Source organism: Cynara cardunculus, assembly GCF_001531365.2.
Source record: "Cynara cardunculus var. scolymus isolate 2C chromosome LG 1, CcrdV1, whole genome shotgun sequence".
Lineage (NCBI taxonomy): Eukaryota > Viridiplantae > Streptophyta > Magnoliopsida > Asterales > Asteraceae > Cynara > Cynara cardunculus.
Window position 1 is genome coordinate 24,338,056 of NC_037528.1, and position 20,807 is coordinate 24,358,862.

General features: G+C 35.9%; 2 protein-coding genes across 2 annotated transcripts; both read left to right on the forward strand.

Moving 5' to 3' along the window:
• Positions 1 to 1,565: 1,565 nt before the first annotated feature.
• LOC112513644 (mRNA-decapping enzyme-like protein) lies at positions 1,566 to 15,497 on the forward strand. Its single transcript, XM_025119975.1, has 8 exons — positions 1,566 to 1,881; positions 3,728 to 3,768; positions 4,019 to 4,068; positions 4,596 to 4,740; positions 5,150 to 5,200; positions 12,175 to 12,286; positions 13,376 to 13,831; positions 15,114 to 15,497. The coding sequence occupies exons 1-8, from the start codon at positions 1,723 to 1,725 to the stop codon at positions 15,171 to 15,173; spliced, it is 1,074 nt and encodes a 357-aa protein (XP_024975743.1). The 5' UTR covers positions 1,566 to 1,722; the 3' UTR covers positions 15,174 to 15,497.
• Positions 15,498 to 16,101: 604 nt separating this feature from the next.
• On the forward strand, positions 16,102 to 19,223 carry LOC112517908 (small RNA-binding protein 11, chloroplastic-like). The gene is made up of 4 exons (XM_025125319.1): positions 16,102 to 16,343; positions 17,735 to 17,803; positions 17,881 to 17,987; positions 18,824 to 19,223. Exons 1-4 carry the CDS (start codon positions 16,199 to 16,201, stop codon positions 18,932 to 18,934), a joined length of 432 nt encoding a protein of 143 aa, XP_024981087.1. The 5' UTR covers positions 16,102 to 16,198; the 3' UTR covers positions 18,935 to 19,223.
• Positions 19,224 to 20,807: the final 1,584 nt, after the last annotated feature.

The window sequence follows — 20,807 nt, forward strand, 5'->3', positions numbered from 1 at the left end:
TATTACCTTTTTTTCAAATAAAACGGATCAAGTTTCCAATACTTATCAAAAAACAATAATATTGTTTTTTTAAAATTAAGGGGCCGTTTACCAAATGCTTACTCCGGTAAGTGAACACCAAGTCATTTTACCTTAACGGATAAATATGGTAATGATAAAAAATCTTACCAGTAAGAACGAGACAATGACCAAGAGTCTTACCCGGTAAGTGAGGGCGACGACTCTTACCACGGTAAGCGCTTACCGGGTAAATTGTTGCATACGATACCGTTTTGGTGGACTAAAATCTTATTTGGTAAGTAAATGATAGTGTTAAATTTATCGGTAAGCGCTTACCGGGTAAGTATTTGGTAAACGACCCCTAAAATGGATTACCATTGATTCTAAAATAAATTATCTTAGATAGGAGTCAATATTTTAACTAAGCAAACTATACGATAAAGTGAGCATTTTATTGTCTTCGATTTCATACTCAAATCGATATATTTTTTTTCCTATTTCTTAAAACTATTTATACATAAACTAATATGTATATTCATTATGAATATTGATGTATATTTATGTACGTATTAAACCCTTCACATCACTATGATATTTATTATGTAAACGATATTCTTAAAATTCGAGTTTAAAACTTATTATACGATATGTACAAAATCATAAAAATAAAATTAAGATGATTTCTTAACCAAGACAGAATCATAGACATAAAATTAAGAGAGATGAATAACAAAAACATGAAACAAGTTTTGAATTCTCAATCTTAAAATCAAGATTAAAGGACCGTTTACAAAACACTTACTTGGTAAGTACTTATCGGATAAATTTGCTCATTGGATGAACATGAGAAGAGCCAATAATCTTACCGGGTAAGAGCAATGAGAATGATTGAGAGTCTTATTCGATAAGTGAGGATGACGACTCTTACCCAGGTAAACGCTTACCCAATAAATTGTTGCATTCGATATGTTTTGATGTACTAAAAATCTTACACACCAAAATAAATCATAGTATTAACTCCTATCGACAAGTGCTTACCGGATAAGCAATTGGATAAACGGCCCCTAAGTTGTGTTGTATTAAACACTCCAAAGTCATGTTATAATGTCTTAAGATTTTTTAGTATTTTATAAATAAAATTGTGATTTTAGAAATTAAAATGAATTAAGTATCATTTCAATCTTTTTTTTATATTCATAGATTAACAACTATTTATTATCGAATCGATACTGGAATAAGTTAATATATTAGGGGTGTTTGAGATTGCTTATTTGAAACAACTTATGTTTTTCTACAAAAGTTCTTATCAAGTTATTATAAGTTAGAATAGTTTAACTTCTTTAAAAACTTCTTGTACCATTTTAGCACCGGTATAAACTGTTTATCTAAACACTAAAAAATGTTTATTACCAATAACACAACGAAATAAGTCAATAAGTTATTTTTATAAGCAAATCCAAAACACCCATTGACGGGTGTAAATAGTTTTTACTCTATTCAAATATTTAAGAAAGAAGGAATAAATGAGAATAAATGAAGTATCATCCCAAATCTTTTTCTTTATTTAGCGCGAAGAAAGAAAGCGTAGAGATTACTGAAAACTTGGGGAAGGGAGAGTGTAGGCGGTAATCGACTGACTCAGAACGTATACAAATCTCTCTTATTGGGTTTAGGGTTTTGGAGAGGTGTTTCGATTCATCGCTTTGTCAACCGTCTGTAAAAATGTCTCAAAGTGGAAAATTAATGCCCAATCTGGACCAAAACAGTACGAAGGTCCTTAACCTTACTGTTCTTCAGAGAATGGATCCTTACATCGAAGAGATCTTGATCACTGCCGCACATGTCACCTTCTACGAATTCAACGTCGAGCTCAACCAATGGGTGCGTTTTTATTCATCATTTTATCAATGGCTTCTATTATGTGTTAATTCGTGTGTGAAACATTGCATTAACAAATGTTGAAAGCCGTAAAGCGAAGTCTGAATCATCAGATTTCTAGTATAACTCAGCTTGCTTGTTAAGTTAGCACTCTTGGTTTTCGATGAACTGATTGCGCGGAAATAAAGGGATCTAGCGTATATTTCTGTAGATTGCAAGTGTGGCCGTTTGGTGCAACAACGTCAATACCAGAGATCAGGATCGAATCTCACGGGCATTATAGAGAGACGAAAATATATACCTTTCATCCTCTAGCTGGATTTCTGAAGATTAGTATGTTTTATAACTGATGAGTAATGACTATGACAAAAAACATATGAGGATCGCTCAACAAAATTCGTGCAGCTGTACCCTGTTAAGACATGAAGCACCAAATAGGAGGCTCCCATCAAAATTTGTGGGTGGATAGATTATAACTTTAATAAGTACACTGATAACAGATAGCCATATCATTAGATACAAATAATCAGCCATGGCTCCAAAGGTCAAAAGTACCAGGAGGTCCCAGGTTCAAATTCAAGGAGGAATAAAAATCCCCTTGCGGCCGGGGTTCAAATGCGGTGACTCCTGGCTATTTGCAAAGCAGGTGGTCGTCCTGGGATTAGTCGGCTCGCATAGCGGGTCGGATATCCAGGTTAATAAAAAAAAAAAATAATCAGCCATGGAGGATCAAGCAAGGAATTATGGTTGGGAGGGGATCGGTTGTGTTGTTAAACTAATGTTAAAAATAAAAAGCAATGTAAGATAAATCTCTAAGAGGTAGTGGTGTGGTAGTGGGTTTTAATGGACTAGGTAGTATGTTCGCCACAGGTTCTCTTGCCATTTGCCAAGGTTAAGTTAATATGGAAAATCCAAAAGTTACGAGCAATTGGATTTTGGGACTGTGAGAATCTCTTGGAATGATGTGGCGGCTGGTAAGTTGAGTTATATGGGGAACTATAGAACATAACAACAGTCATGGGAAGGGAGAAAGTGGCATAGATAACACTGTACTGGAAGTTTGCATGCCACAATTTTGGGAATTAGATTTGCAATAATTCCATCAAGCATGTTAATAATAACTTTTTATTTCAAGATTCTTAAATATATTCATGACACAATGTTAAGCTATATCAATACAGTATATTAGTATTTTGGCTTAGACATCGGACTTGTTTATGCCAATTTCAATCAATTTATTTAATTGCAATGAATTAAATGAAAGCTTCATGGTACTGGTGGGCAAACTAAGGAAGGATGGTTTCTTTTTAATATCTGTGTGGTTTGTTTTAGCTCAAACACATCTTGGATTCTGGATATTAACCAGAGGCCTATATCATATTGCTGTGTTAATCCGTGTTTTACAATAGGGTTCAGACTAGTTGTAAATGTAACAGCAGCTTCTCAGACATATTGTTTCCCAAAGCTGAACAAAAGAGTTGCATATAATACATCGGGAGATGTGAACATACATGTGGTTCGCCTTTTGTCCACCTGAGTTGTTTACTTAATTTTCCTCCCTGGTTTGTGTGTGTTTGCTTATTTAAAAGTGCGACAAAAAATCTGTATCCAGTTTTTATCAAAAACTTTGTATTCATATTTCATTTCGTTCTTATTTTGTGCCGTTCTTGATCTTTCATAATTGTTCTTCAAGGCTACCGAAACCGAAGAGGATGGCTTGATTGTAAATTTTTTGAATATGCACATATAGATCTTGTAAACCTGAACGGGCATTCAGAAGTATATTTTCTATCACATGTAAACAGTTTACAGTTCTTAGTTTAATAGTTCCATTTGTCCCTTTTTCCAGAGTCGCAAGGACGTTGAAGGATCTCTCTTTGTCGTTAAGAGGTAGCACTAAATGCTGAATTTGTTATCTTTTAAGTTATGTTTCTGCATTTCCCTGCCTAAGGGTTCTAAATTTTGTCATCGTAGCCAACAGCAAGAAAATATACTACTAGAGTGCATGATGATAAGTATGAAACTGTTATAATGGCCATATTTGTTGGTTGAAAGAGAAACCAAGTTGTAGACTGATTGACGTCTTGTGGAATCAAAATGGAGCTTATGTATGTACATTTCTTTTTTGCTTTAATTGCAGGAACACCCAGCCACGGTTTCAATTTATAGTAATGAATCGGCGAAATACAGGCACACTTTCTGTCATTTATTATCTTGTGGGTTTCTGTTTTTACTGGATGACAGTGTCGGATAGTCTCTTTATGAGGTTCTTATGTGTTTCTCTATGGATGAAAGCGGAATCTGGTTCTTTAGGAATATTAGATGTTTATGCAACTATAATTCTCTTGGAATTTGCACTTCCAGTTTTCAGGTCACAGTTAAGAAATAGGTTGTTTGCATATGCTATGGTTACTATATGTCATATAAATAAAAATGTGAAGGATCAGCATAGGAAGTGATTGAACGAAAAATCTTGTATATGACTGGAAATCTGAAATAATCTTCCAAATCAAACAGACTGCTGAATGTTCTGATGATAATCTATCTGTTAAAACTCTGAGACTGTTGATGATTGGTCTGTCAGTTGTTCTATTGGAGATTCGCTGATTAGAAGTTTATTGGAACAGAACAGTCGCTAGCTGATGCTTTGCAGTTTGAATTTATATTTGGATTAGCAATTTGGTTTAGACATTTGACTTATTTATTAATTATAACAGAAAATCTTGTGGAGAATCTCTTGGGAGATTTTGAGTTTGAACTTCAAGTTCCATATTTGTTATACCGGAATGCTTCCCAAGAAGTTAACGGTATTTGGTTCTACAATTCACGTGAATCTGAGGATGTTGCAAATCTGTTTACCAGGTACTTATTTTTATTCTCTTTTCTCTGTGTGACTCTGCATCTCTTTTTGGTGGTAATTACACAATACATAGATGGTGTCTATTACTTATGTGGACTACAAGGAACTTGCAATCCTGTATAACCATCGAAGGCTGTTGAAGTGACTAATTCCTGGAAATTGGGAAGGTGTCTGCCAACAATTAGACACTTGAACATATAAAATCTCAGGTGTAAATTTTGTTTATTTATTAATAGATGTAATTCCATTGCTACTTGATATTTGAAGTATGTCTGCCAATGTGATAATAAATTCTTGTAAGTTGCTTTGGTGCTTCTTATTATTGAATTTAGGTGTTAGGAACTGAAAAGTTATGCTTCTATGTTACAATTCGGCTGGCATAACTAATTCACCCTCAAATTCTCTGTCCAGGATACTCGGTGCATATTCAAAGGTTCCCCCGAATTCCAAAGTGAACAAAAGGTAGGCGGCATTACATTATGGTATGCATGCCTCATTCACTCTGTGTTTATGTTTGTTATGGTTGCCATTCTCTTGCTATTTATTGGATATGGAACTCATGCAGCAGCTGAAGAGAAGAATATCTGATATTCCATCACAGGACTAACTATGGTGATTCATTATGAATTGTACACATATTTTTGTTCTATGAAGTAATAAACTCTTACATGATATGAACTATCTAAATTTTCCTGGGTTCTTTTAGACAGGTGAAGGATTAGCAGCCATCTTGTTCCTTTATCTGTATGTTTTCTGATCCAGGATAAGCAGCTAAGAGCTTGTTAGTCTAGCTAGAAGTGTATGAAGGGACTGGAGTGCCTGGCAAAACTAGTCTTTCCATTAACAGCTAACAATCTTACCCTTCACTAATCAAGGGACCTGTGGCTTGACTACTTAGTTATCGAAGGAGATTCTTCTTTCTGGTCTATATCCAATTTTGAAGAAGTGTTGGAGGTTCTTTATGAAATAGAAAGGAGTCGTATTTTCAATCATTGTTGGGTTATCTTAATTCTTAAGGAGGTTGCCTTCCTTCTTTCAAGGTTGCCATATTAGATGAATAGATTTACAACTTGGATAAGCTTTTTTATGTCAAAAGCCCCAAAAGAGCTCCTTAGCCAATCAAAAGAGATAAAGTCTTTCAATTATCTAAATCTGCAGCTGGAAACCATCTCGTGTATGCAACAAGGAAGGTGCTTAAGGAAGAAGCTTACTAGCTGCTTAGAGTACTTCAATAGCATAGGAGTCAACAGGGTTTCATCTAGGCTAAGGGGACTCGGCCCTTATGGGGCCATACCTTAAGGCAACAAATTCCTTTTTGATGGATTCCACCAAAGTTGGAATCAGATTCAATTTAATCCACCAAAAATCTGATAAGAGCAAGGAACTTATCACATATATGAGAAGAAGGGCAAAGAAGTAAATTCAGAAAGGGGTTGTTGAGTGCGCCTGAAGGATGTTGGTGGAAATTTGTTATGGAGGAGCGTGTCAGGGAAGTATGGAAAGGGCTTTAGTGGACTGGAGTTAGACATTCAGATTCATTTGTTACTTTCTCGATTCTTCTAATTGAGTAAGAGAGGTCCGGTCTCTCGGATACTGGAATATTCTTCAATAAACTTCAATTTGATTTCAATCTTTATCAAATTGGTATCGGAGCGAGGTCAAATTGCATCCAATGAATAGTCGCTCATGACGCCTTAGTTCAATCAAGAATAGATGAACCCGATGTGGAAATCTCAACAATTAAAGAAAACATACAAAAGATGATGCAGCAGATGGAATCGATGTGAAAATGCAAGTGGAAACCCTAAGAAGAACAAATTCGACAGGAGAAGGAAGAGGATTCGGCGGTTCTGGTCCAAGAAACACGATAGGGAGGGGAGGTCGTTATCAGGAATTGAGTCATTTTTAGCTATTCGACAAAGGAAAGTATGGATAATGAGGGCATAAAGGTATTTCGCTCTAAATCAACTCACAAACAAAGAGAAGCTGGAGATTTCGATTATTTCTTTTGAAGGAGATGCGTTGATGTGATTTCAATTAAGAAATAAGAGGAGACTGATTTTGAATTGGGAGGAATTAAATAGGCTGCTGATTCACCAATTTCGACTAGCAGGTGGAGGATCTTTATGTGAAAAATATATTGCTGTAAAACAAGAAGGTACAATAGCTGATTTTACTGAAAACAATTTGTGTCTTTAGCGGCCCCATTAGATGGAATTCCGAGAGGAAATTTTTGTGAGTCAATTCTTGAATGAGTTGAGTCCACAGATTCATGCAGAAGTTCATTTACTAGCACCGGTGGGATTAGGGAAGGCGATGGAGTTGGCTCAAGTAGTGGAGGAAAAGAACAAGATTATGGCTCATACAAGCGGTTTCAGGTTGAGTTGGGGGAATAAGAGGGCAACTGAAGGGTCAGGGAATGATAAGAGCTCTGCCAATATGAACAAGAGCAACAACCTTGTGCTGAAAGTTACAGGGGAATTCAGAAAACTCTCAGATCAAGAATTACAACAACAATGAAATCAAGGTTTATGCTACGGATGCGATGAAAAATATTCTCTAGGTTACCATTGTAAAAAGAAAGAGGTGAACGTGATTGTAGTGCGAGAAACAGTGGGGTTTGACATGGAGGAAGACAATGAGCAGAAACCCTTAATCGAATTAGCAGGGATCGAGACTGAAAAAGATGTGGAAGTCTCTTTGAAATCTTTAGTCGGTTTGTCAACACCAAAAACAATGAAGTTGAAAGGGGAAATAGCGGACGGAAGGCAGTTGTCTTGATTGATAGTGGGGCTTCCCATAACTTTGTTGCAACAGTATTAGTGGAAAAACTTGGATCAACCACAAGAATCACGGGGAAGTATGACAAATCGATGGGGGTAGGGGAATCAATTAAAGGCCAAGGCGTTTGTAAAAAGATAAAACTGAAGTTACAAGGAATAGAGATAGTGGAAGATGTTTTGTCCATTAATTTGGGAAATTCAGATGTGATTCTCGGAGTGAAGCGACTAGCTTCTTTGGGACCAACTTGGGTCAATTGGCAATCTCAAACGATTAAGTTCCAAAAAGCTGAGAAATCTTTAATGTTGAAAGGGATCCATCATCTGGTAGGTCCTTGGTATCATTGAAAGCCATGATGAAAACACTAAGGAACGAGGGCCAAGGGGTGTTGATTGAGCTGGCAAATGTCGAGACAGGTTGTGGTGATGCCGAAACACCTGTCGAGATAGCAGTTAGTGTGGAGAAATTTAGGAATGTCTTCTGTATGCCAGAGGGACTACCACCGAGTTGGAGCAGAGAACATGGGATCATCCTCCAAGGCACGGAACGTGTTAATGTGCGACCGTCGGTACCTGCAGTATCAAAAAGACGAGATTGAGGGGCTAATTTAAGAAATGTTGGCTGCTGGGGTGATTCAGTATAGTCAAAGTCCTTACTCGAGCCCGATGTTACTAGTTAAAAAAGACGGAAGTTGGAGATCTTGTATCTATTGCCGGGCCTTGAACGGGAATACAGTTCCTGAAAAATTCACAATCCCAATCATAGAAGAGTTGTTAGATGAGTTACATGGAGCCTCATATTTTTCGGAGTTGGATATCACCAGATTCTAATGAAACAAGAAGATGTTCACAAGACAGCATTTAGAACTCACGAAGATCACTATGAGTTCTTGATTATACCTTTCGGCTTAACTAATGCCCCAACCACTTTCCAGGCCTTAATGAATGACATTTTCAGGGCCTTCCTATGGAAGTTCATCATAGTATTTTTTGATGATATTTTGGTGTACAACAAAGATATTCAGGAGCATGTGAAATATTTGAGGATGGTGTTCGAGGTATTGTCTCGAAACAGATTTTAAAAAGCAATTTGTGATCAAAACCGATGCTTGTGGTCAAGGGGTAGGGGCGGTAATAATGCAAGAAGAGTAACCCAATGTTTACTATAGCCAAGTTTTGGGTTAGATTGCAACGCAGAAACACATATATGAAAAGGAGTTGATGGTCATTGTATTGGTGGTGATTAAATGGAGGCCTTACTTAATTGGAAGGAAGTTTATAGTTAAGACCGACCAACAAAGTTTAAAGTTCCTTTTAGAGCAACGTTTGGTGGAACCTCAATATCGAAAGTGGTTGACTAAATTGTTGGCTACGAATTTGATATCATGTACAAGGTAGGAAAACCCAATATGGCCGCAGATGTGCTCTCGCCTAGAGATGTAGAGTTGTCGGCTATTGGTGGACCTTAGTGGTGACAATGGGAGTACATTAAAGAGGAGACCATGAAAGATGAATTTTTGAGTAAAATAATGGCAGATGTGCGAAGCCAAGCAGATTTGCACAAGGGGTTTGAAGTGAGGCAAGATCTTCTCTGGAATAAAGGCAGATTGGTGTTCTCCAGATCGTCCAAAGTAAGCCCAAGTGTTTTGAAGGAGTTTCATGCATCACCAATGGGGGGACATTTTGGAGAAGGACGTATCAACAATTATTGGGGGAGCTATTTTGGATAGGAATGAAGGGGGATGTCGAAAAATGGATAAGGAACTGTGAAGTTTGTCAAAGAAACAAAAATTTAAGTGGAACACCAGCGGGGCTGTTGCAACCAATGCCTCTTACCCCTGTTGGTATGGGCAGAAGTGACGCTGAATTTCATTGAAGGTCTTCCAAAGTCGGAAAACATGGACTTAATCTTGGTAGTGGTAGACTGGTTGAGCAACTATGCCCATTTTATACCTTTAAAGCATCCATTTACAGCAACAAGGGTGATTGAAATATTCATAAAGGAGATCGTGAAGTTACATGGCATTCCGGAGTCAATCATTAGAGACCGGGATAAAGTGTTCCTCAGTAGTTTTTGGAAATAAATATTCAAGTTACAAGGAACCGAGCTGAAGTTTACTACAACATACCATCCACAATCAGATGGTCAGACAAAAGTAGTTAATCGCAGCATTGAACAATACTTGAGATGCTTTACATCGGATAAACCACGACAGTGGAAACGGTGGTTGGCCTGGGCTGAATACTGGTACAGAACTACGTACCATAGTTCCATCCGTTGCTTACCCTTTAAGGCGTTGTATGGATGTGATGCTCCTACTGTTTTACGGGTTAAAGAAGGGTCCACGATGCTGCCATCAGTGGAGCAAATGTTAAAAGAGCGAGATGATGCCTTGGATGTGATGAGGTTGTTTTTGATGGCAGCCCAGCACAAGATGAAATTACAAGCCGATGGGCATCAAAAGGAAGTATCATTCGAGGAAGGGGATATGGTCTTCTTAAAGCTTTGACCGTACAGACAGAGATCATTAAGGGGCACTAATAATCAGAAGTTGTTGGCGAGATTTTACGGTCCTTTCAAAATAATAGGCCGTGTGGGAAGTGTAGCTTAGCGGTTGGAATTGTCAGCAACTACTCGTTTACACCCAATGTTCCATGTCACAATTAAGGAGGGAAGTGGGGCCTTGTGCATCATCCAACACAACAAGCTCAGTTAACAGAAGACATGGAGTTGGTGGTCGAACATGAAGAAGTGCTACAACTACGGAAGACCAAAGCAGATGTTCTGGAAGTGTTGATTAAATGGAGAAATCTGCCAGTATTTGAGGCTTCATGGGAAGAGTCAGAGGTGATACAAAAGCAGTTTCTAGAGTTCCATCTTGAGGACAAGATGAATGAATTTCCGGGGGATATTGATAAGAGCAAGGAACTTATCACATATGTGAGAAGAAGGGCAAAGAAGTAAATTCAGAATGGGGTTGTTGAGTGCGCCTGAAAGATATTGGTGGAAAGTTGCTATGGAGGAGCGTGTCAGGGAAGTATAAAGGGCTTTAGTAGATTGGAGTTAGGCATTCAGATCCATTTGTTACTTTCTCGATTCTTGTAATTGAGTAGGAGAGGTCCAGTCTCTTAAATACTGGAATATTCTTCAATAAACTTCAATTTGATTTCAATCTTCATCAAAATCTTAAATGACCTCATCCAAATTGCTTTCCTACCCTAGATAAAAGGTTAGGACTCTGCTATGCGGGTATCAAGGTTTATAGAGTTTGACACTCCTGGTGCTGGCAAGTGGCAAATCATTGGGAGCCAGCTTGTGAAGTCTCGAGAATTTGAGAAAAGAAGCTACTTTTCATGTTTTTAGCCAACAGCATTCCTGCTTTTTATGCCGCCCTTACTTCATCGAGAAGTTAAAAGGTCAATCCTGCAGGCAAAGAGAGACTCCAATATGCATTTAAATGTTGATGAGTCAAGCATGAGAACACGGACCGAGAATCCCCAGCCACCAAATTTTTTACTTCAGCACCTTGTGACAATCAGTGTCCTTAGAAATTGTAGATCAAACTAGCTAAGATTGAGGATTCACAAAAATAGGTATTAGCATTGTAGACCATAAATATCAGTCAGAGGCAGAATTGAATACCGAGATTTAATCAAATAAGCCGAACATGGCTCACTAAGCCACAGCGTTGGATGCTTCAAGCCATGCTTCTTTGTCGAGCTGGCTCCATATCAAAGTCAAGTGAAGCTTAATTACAGCTCACATTTCTATTATTAGGGATCCCTGTTGCTTGGTGGACTGGTATACTGGCATAATGCTACCATCTTTTATTTTCTATTTGGGCTTTTGTAGTGTTCAGTGAAATATGAAATAGGAAAGAGGAACGTAATTTGAATATATGAAACTAGTGGAGCTATTTACTAATAGTCTAATGCTGGGCGTGCCTCATCTTTTTGCTGATTGAAATGGGATGTTACTTGCCGGAAATCTCTTTTGGGGTTGCTTTTTCTTCACAGGTAGCACATGAGATCTAGAATTATGGGGAACAGAGTAAATAAGCACTTGGTTCACTTTCTTTTACAACTGTTACCTTCAATACCCAAAACGAGCCGTGATACTCATTCCTATTGAGCACCTTCTGTCATTGTATCTTGGTACTTGATTTGAGATATGTGGTCCGCTCTTCATAGACAAATTTGGGATTTGTGATCAAGGCTCTCCTTATTCTGCAGGAGTGTCGAGTTGATCTCTTTCCCCTCCCCTCCCTTCCTCCCCTACTTGGTTTATTTTTTGACTTTGAAGATGGAAAAAAATAGAATTCCTGAAAGTCGGGTAAGAAAGGAAATCCTGCAAAATTAACAATTACTATCAATCACTTTCATAGAATTTGTGGACTACTTGCGCTAAAAGTGGCAGATGCTTTGGTTATTCTAAAAAAAATAATCAATCACGTGGGAAAGAGTGTAATGTTAGGAATTCATTTGTGGAGTTATGATTTCGTCTTGTCATTTTAGCTTATAGTACTTTACATCTGGGTTTATATTAACTTGGTTGATCTTGATTTGACTACAAGTGTAATGATTTTCACTACAAATATTGCATACCTGATTCCATCCATCTCCATTTTCTAATATTTCATTTATGTTATGTCGTAGTGAGTTTGAGGAACTTGAAGCTGTACCTACCTCTGCCGTAACTGAGCCGCCATTTACTACCCCCAGTTCTATAGATGTACCTGATGACTCTTCATTTGTGAACTTCTTCAGTGTATGTATCCATCAATGTTGATCTGAATTTTCTTCTACTGCACTTGCACTAGATTGACTATTGATTGCTGTAGCTGATTAGAACTTGTGGTGATATGCTCTTAGACACTCGGTGAGTGTTGGAATGCTCAAAGATGCTTTCTTTTAGGTTGTCTCTTTTTGTTGCTTGGAATGGCCAATTTGAAGATGCTTTTAGATGGAAAGGTGCAATTAGACATTTGATCTTGATCTTTCTTTATAATTAAGGATTATCCTAGGTAACTAATATGGTCAAAAAGCAGTCATTTGTGCTTAAGTCTATATGGTGGCAATGTGCTTTAGTTTATACTGTTATCTTCTTTGGGGGTGGGTTTGGGTCTTGGAGGATCATTTATCCTTGTTATTTTTCTTTTCCATTTGAATTGTTCCAGTTTATTTGGTGGCACTGTATTTTGGCCTGTAAATGTACAGTCACATGTATCGCAGATCTCCACACTAACACCATGAAAACAGAACCAAAATACAAAAAGAATCTGCAGTGTTCATGATTGATGGTAAATACCTTTTAGAAAGGAAGGTTTTGTGGACTTCCCTTGTCTCTAAAGCTGTTAAATGAGAAGGGAATATTGTCTCTACCTCACATAGTGACACAACTGGACTTAGAAACTTGTACCCTGTGACAACCATGACTGAAGAACCGATTGCGTCTGAATAAATTTCCATTGTTTTAATTATTGCACATTATGTAGCTGTTGCATCATAGGTAGTTGAACATGAGACCTGTAATCTACATGCATGATTCCGTATATTAATTAGGAGCTAAATGCCTTTTTACTTGATCCACATGAGCATTAGACTGCTTACGGGATTGTTTAAATATTGTTGTTTCTTTTACATATGTAGATGCTCAGCTTCAGCTCATGTTTGTTGTTTTAAATTTTGGATAGACTTTGGGTGCTCATTTTGACCTGGTTTGATACATGTTGCATAAGCACTAGACAACAAACTTGTTATATGAAGTCTTTTTGGAGGATTTTCTTGTCAAAGGTTTATGTTTTGTGGTAAGCATGACTCAGACTGATCTCTGTGAATTAAATTTTTATCACTGCAGAGCGCTATAAACTTGGGACATACTTCTTCCATACCGTTCAGTTCTGTAAAGCCTTACCATAATTCTACAATGGCTTCTCCTGCTACACCTTCTCCTTTGCTTAATGGTCCAACAATGCAAATCCCGTCACTTGCTCCATCCACCCCTGCAATGCCTCTCCGTGTGGATCCTGAGTCGGTGAATAGCAGCAATCTTGTCACCAATCTTTTCAAGCCCCTTTCCTTTTTTACGCCCTCTTCATCCTTATCTCCAACGATGCCACAACCTATTTCGTCTATACCAGTTACTGCCCTTCAGCCTCCTTTAAATATACAACGCAGCCATGGGGTTCCATTACTTCAACCATTCCCCCCACCAACACCACCCCTATCTCTTACTCCTAATTCTACTTCCCCTCCAAATTATGGACCGCTAGGCAGAGAAAAAGTCAGAGATGCACTCATGCTGCTTGCCCAGGTAACATTTATTTTATTTTCGACTCCTTGGTTTTCTATAAGCTATGTTTTGACAATATTTGATGTCTGCTTTCCTGCAAAACCCTTAGTTACCATGGCTATTTCTTTTATGTAATTCTGTAGAACAATATGATTGTCATTATGAGCATCGGTTTCCACCTATTGTGGAACCTTTTGTTTGTAGTGCGGCAAATATGAATTTACTCTGATGCTCATCATTTTGTCACTGTACAATAACTATCCTGCAGTAACATGTCACAGATCTTTATGCTAATGACCATGCAAATTCTGTCTGTTGAGTGGTGATTCAGGTGAATTGTTATATAGATTTTGTAACCATTGTGATTGGCTTTAGGTTTTAAGCAAAATCGTGGTAGATGTAGGTATCCCAAAAAGGAAAAAAATCACAATACTTGGAAACTTGGACATGTATAACCATTGAACTTGGCTTTATCTTTCAAAAAACCATAGTTATTGCAGAAATTGCGCAAAAGAAGTTTTAGTTTTTCCAGGATAGTGTTTTCTGGGTGAATATTGCGACTACAGTGATATTTTAGAAAGCTAAAGCCAAGTACCATGGTTACAAATATTAATCGTCGATAGAATTCTGGCATGAGCATTTCAAAACTGGGGAATTCTTCATATACTATTATATATATAGGAAAGGATGAATGGGAATTAGAAAGAGTTCATTTAGGAATCGTAAATATTTTGAGAACAGTAAATATTCATGATGACTATACCTAAATATTCATGAATATTATTCATCATGAATATCTTGCATATTCATTATTCATGATATTCATCATGATTAATTCATGAATAATTGGTTCTCAAATATATACTAGCTCAAATGTACCTTCTGTAATTTTTGTATGCTTATCCCCTCTTCAAGATCTAATTGTTTTGTGCCTGTCTTTTGGCCCCCTCCCATGGAAAGAAAACTCACATCTCTCATCACCACATCATTGTTGTATCTTATGGTTTCCATAAATGGAAAGAAAAAGGTATTTCAAGTTTTCGCAAAGACTTAAGCGAGTAAAAGGGTAATACCATATCCATCCTAAAAGTACTTTTGAGTGTCAAAAAGTTACAAAATATATATCTTTCTTGTGCTAAATGCTGATATGTACATGTAAGTATATACAGAAACATATTAAATTTTGGAGATGATAAAAATTAAATAAACCTGTTGCAGATTTGAATTAGAAAAGCATTAGGAAAGAACCTTGTTTGATTAATTATTGTTAATAACTCTTGGTTTTGTTTCTATTTATGCCCAGGATAATCAATTCATTGACATGTTGTACCAAGCTCTGCTGAAAGCAAATCAAAAATCATGACTAGTTTCAAGAAACTGTTGAAAAATTCATTTGTATGAAGTTCACTTTGCATATATAATTGGCGTTTCGTCATCAGAAGCATTGCTGCTGTCATTGCCTACCACACGATCAATGATCGATATAATCTTTGACTGGTGCTACAGGAAATTGGTATTAGTGAAGTCTGGTGGTTGTTATGGAGTTATGTAAGTTGGGTGTGAACCCTTTTGATGTATTTTGTATGCAATAGTGGTTACATATGTAGTTTGCGTACCTCTTACCCTCTAACCAAACGACAAATTTATGAACAAAAGGAGTTGATGCTAATATAGTGCTTTTGCTACTTATTGTATTTAGTAACAAATTACTTTTAGCCGTCTGTATTTTGAGGATAGGAAAAAAAATTAGTCATTGTTTGCTCGTTCATCGCTTAATTCAGGACACTTGGTTAACAACCATTTAACCAAGTTCTTTACTTGGTTAAAACATACTTAAATTGTTGATGAACAGCCCATTAGAAAATATGATTTGTGTTGAATATGATCGTTTATGGTCAATTTGACCTTAAAAACCCTACTAAATCTAAAAGAGAGATTCAAGCCAGGAGGAATAAAAATCCACTTATGGTCATGAAGATTCAAATGTAATGACTCTGGGCTATCTGCAAAGCATGTGATCGTATTGAGTTTAGTCGGTTCGTATAGCAGGTTGGATATCTAGGTTAATGAAAAAAAAGAACGATTGTTATTTTTTTCTTTTCTATTTTCCCAACTATTGACCAAGAAAAAACAGAGTTAAATTCTCTAGTAGAGACTAGAGACTAGAGAAAGACCAAACTGAATAGAAAAACTCATATGTTGGTCTTTTATGGAAATAACAATAAGCTATGGACTAAATAAACAAATTCACATAAGCTCAGGGACTTAACTTGTAATTTCCCATTATATCGTTGTGAGTTAACTCCCCTGTTCGGTACTCCCCACTGGAAGCCCTAAACAAACACCCTTCTGCTCAGGAACGCACTCAATACGACACATCCTACAGCTATGGCGGCATGTAGAAGGATACCAAAGACGATTTTCAGCAATTTCTTATCACGATCAAGTACAGGATATCCATCGCCTTTTTCGTTTGGACCGCCATCTACTCTCATTTCACGAAGGGGCATAGCTTCCAAACTTTACATTGCAGGTTTGAATGTTTTATTCTGTTGCTTGTTTGATAATTTGTTACGTTCTCTTACGAGCGATCGTTTTTTTATTTGTCGATTTTGGACTATAGAATTAGCTAGAAAACTGCGCATGCGCACATACGCGTATGTGATGATGTTATATGCTCCGTTCTGTAGTTAAAATCTACTTTTGAGTTTTGAATTATCATATTTGATGCTGTTCCAAATTGAAATTGCTGTTCCTAGATTTTTCTAGCTCGAAGATCATTATGTTAATAACTTTCTACAGTTTAATGTACTCGCTAGACGGGTACAGAGTTCAATGAAAGGATTTGCCTACCGGTCAAATATCTGAAATTATCATGACTAGATAGAGAACTCTGGTGGTTAAAACGTTGTGTTAGTAAATACTGTAATGATCACTGACAGCGTAATCTGTTAATTTCAGATTATAACTTTGGAAATATTTGCATTTAATTGGGCAATCCAAAGATGAAATTGTTCCATTTATTTGGAGACGGGGTGAGTACCAATCAGAATTTTAACCCGGATGGTTCTATTTAACTTTGAAGTTACAGTGTGGAATTTTTAGGTACAGAGGTAGTGATGTAGCATCTTGAATTGGTCTATAATTTAGGGAATACAACAGTATGGCCACTCAAACAAGCATTTCATCTCTTGTACTTCTTCTAGAAGCCTTCATAGAAATCTGTTTTTGAGCAACTGTTGTGCTTTTATACAGAACTCTGGCTAGTCTTACGAAGTTACCTGTAAATATTGCAAAAAGGGACTTAATGAAACAACATTCTTAGTTGATGACAATTAAAATTTCCCAGACATTGTTTCTGTAGATGATATATATATATATATATATATATGTATGTATGTATGTATATCAAATACACAACCTCAAATATATATGTATGTATGTTGAGATAACCTATTGCTCATAGTGTAGTGATGAATAGTCATGCTTGTGTTAGAGTTATAAGTTATTGATTCCCGAACCATCATACTTGGCCTTTTGTAAATGCAAAAAAAACACTATGCAAGACACATGCAATTTTTGATAAATTCTGAAAATGTAATTGCAAGAAGAACCATAGCACTGGGTACGTTTTGTCCAAAATTATCCATTTTGTGAAGTGTAAAGCATTTTCGTTGGAAAAATGAATTGTTTGCAACAAAGCTAAACACGGTTTAAGATATGTTGATAATTCTGTGTTCATAAAAACTTGCATGGATTTTTCGTACTCCAACCTAGTCAAAACATTCAAATCTTGAGTTTAGTGGCACAAATGCTGGAGGTTGTCTTTGGCTCTTTTCTCTCTTGAAGTCTTGTTATGCATTCTACTGGCATTGAATTTCTGGCAGCAGGAAGTTTACTATTCATCTTGTATTTACATTGCAGGACTGTCATTTTATACCACAGAAAAAGCATTACTAGATGCTTTTTCTCAATATGGCCAAGTTGTCGAAGGTACCTTATACATTTCATGTATATGCACAGTTATGTAACTTCAGTCAATAATTAAGTTAAAGTATTGCAATTTGCAGCCACTGTTATGATGGATGAAGTTTCGAGCAGATCGAAAGGCTTTGGGTTCGTTACCTATGCATCTGGAGATGAAGCTGAGAAAGCCATCAATGAAATGAACGGAAAGGTTCCATCCTAAATCCATCTTCTAAATCTAGAAATTAATACAAGTTTTCCTTTTTAGCCCATTCCAGTTTAAGTGACTCCAAAGTCCAAATATTGTGTAGGCATAATACTTCCATCTGCACCATACACATGGCAACATTTGACTGGACATGTAGTAAAAAGTCTATTTCTATAATGTTTAAAATACTATTGAATAATAATAAAATTCAACAAATCTTATGGATTCAAATCAATATCATTAATTTTCATGAAATGATTACAAACAAGTAATTGTAGCTTAAAATTACAATTTAGGTTACACGGGGCTTCTATCTTTAGAGACTTTATAAGATACCCCTTGCCCCTCCTGGTGTACACGTGGAAATTTTTATTTAGGAGAGTAGATCTATGTGAACCATTAGATTTGGCACCAAGCATACAACTTTGATATGATCACGTTTTCATACTATACATGGTGAGTTTGATGGTTGCTATAGATAGTTGCCCTTTATTTACACTTGAGATAGAAATATCTTCTTTTGCCAAAAAAACGGGAATCTTAATGAATTGGATCTCCAAGAGATCCATTACGGTGCCGTTTGGTATGCGGGACAGAACTGAACAAAAACTTGTTGTCCCATGTTTGGCACGACATTGAATTTGGATAGGATGAAACTGAGTGCATTTTTTGTCCCACCGAAATAGGTGGAACAAAAATCAGGTCGAGAAGACAAAACTGGTAAATTACTAAACTACTCATGTCAAATTAAACATAAGTATCTATTGTCATGCATGGGGTAATTCTGATATCAGAATATGCACATTTAGTAGGAAACTGATATAGATGGTTGGTTGCAGCCACTGCATGGACGTATCATATGCGTTGAATTGGCGAAACCGCGAAGATCAAAAGGTAGTGGTGTGCCAATAGCTAGAGGACCCCCTGAACCACCTAAGGAGCAGCAGTAAGCACTTGTACATTCATCGGTATCCAGGGTCAAAGGTACAAGTAATCACAGCAGTGGGTAATCTCATCTCCTTTAAGGGGGCACCAATACTAATACTAGTAGCAGAAGCAAAAACATTTATCATTTATGCAAGAGAAGTATGTCAAATTTGATGCATTTCTATTTTACTTCTTTTCGTTTGTTTCACTTGGATTTTAACGTTAAAATATAGGGTTTGATTGTTTGTGTCGATATAATGCACTCGTGCTTCAGCGATTTCAAATCACATCCTCAATGAGCAATTTGTGTACATGCATTTATTGTCATTTGACCAAAAGGGCCATCGTCCCGGGGATACTTGGATTATGAGGAGTGTGTGTAAGTATTTTGTTGGATATAAATATTATATATTTGAAATAAAAAACTATTGTCGTTTAAAACAGACGCCACCTAATTGTATGAAGAATATTGTTGTGTTTTTAGTAATCTGAAAATTACCATTAATCTCTTGTTACAAGATGTTGTGAAAGATAACAAGTTCAAAGAAAGTTAAAGTTTAGTGTGCATATAAGATTATTACTGAAATTGAGTTTTTAGAATAAGGTGTGAAGGATAGAATTATAGAAACCCCCAAAATCTAGGCATTGCTAAATATAATAAAACTAGCGGAAATCTAAAATGATGTCTTTAACACTTACAGGTCGTCTACTTACGTTTATTTAGCAAGTGTTTATCGAGTCATTTATCTTACCATGTGAATATGGTAAATACCGAAAATCTTACCTGGTGAAAACGATGACAAGGACCAAGAATCTTACTGAGTAAGTGAGAGTGACGAATCTTACCGAGTAAATTGAAATAAGGCTTGAAAGTGTGATGATTAGCCATGAGCTTTTTTCTTTTTTCTGATGTTATAAATGTTTAAACTTTACACAATTTTTTTAGAATCTTTCATATTTGGCATCTCATAAATGAATCAACAAATTCCTCAATTTAATTGATTCATATTAATACCAGGTTTCTCATATTCAACCCTTTACTTAATATTGCTATGTTTTCATTAACATCAAATGGACAATGTTATATCACGTGACTATAAAACTATATGATTTATTACATACATTATTTTTTATAATCATTTTAGTAGGATTAAATCAATATTTTATAGTTAGGCCACAATACATAAAATAACAATCCGCGTAGGTTGTCCATATATACTATAGTGATGTGACTTTCTTATTACATCATTGTAATTTCAAAATTATTTTATTATAGCATCTACTAATTCTTATTAAACAATATACTTTTAATTTTAATATTTAGATATTTTACATGTTATTTAATAAATCTATTATATGAATTAAAAAAATGTATAAATATATACTATAGTGATGTTACTTTCTTATTACATCTTGATGTATAAATATATTAAATTAATTAGATTTTTGAATTATTTATTAATATAATAATATTAAAAAATTGTAGATCACAATTTATTTCGTTAACATTTTAGAGAAAACTTTAAAAGATATGTATATTTTTAAACAACATAAAATAAGAAGTGTTATCTTTTTTTACAAACAAAATATATCTCGAAAATAATGTATCATATTTATTTAAAAAATATTTTACTCTAGAATATTTAATTTGCATGCAACTTAATAAGAAAAAGTAAAAAAAAAATCAAATATTTTTTAGATCATAGCAATAAAAAATGAAAATTACTAATAATAATTTGAAATAAGTTTTATTTTTATTTTAGTTAAGTCATCAAAATGATGTGTAATCCACATTACCTCATTAAGGCCACACAAGCAAAAAAAGTCATGGGTTAACCGGTTTAAAAGGTAACAAGTTAACCATTGTTATAATAGATAGATTTTAAAAGTACGATG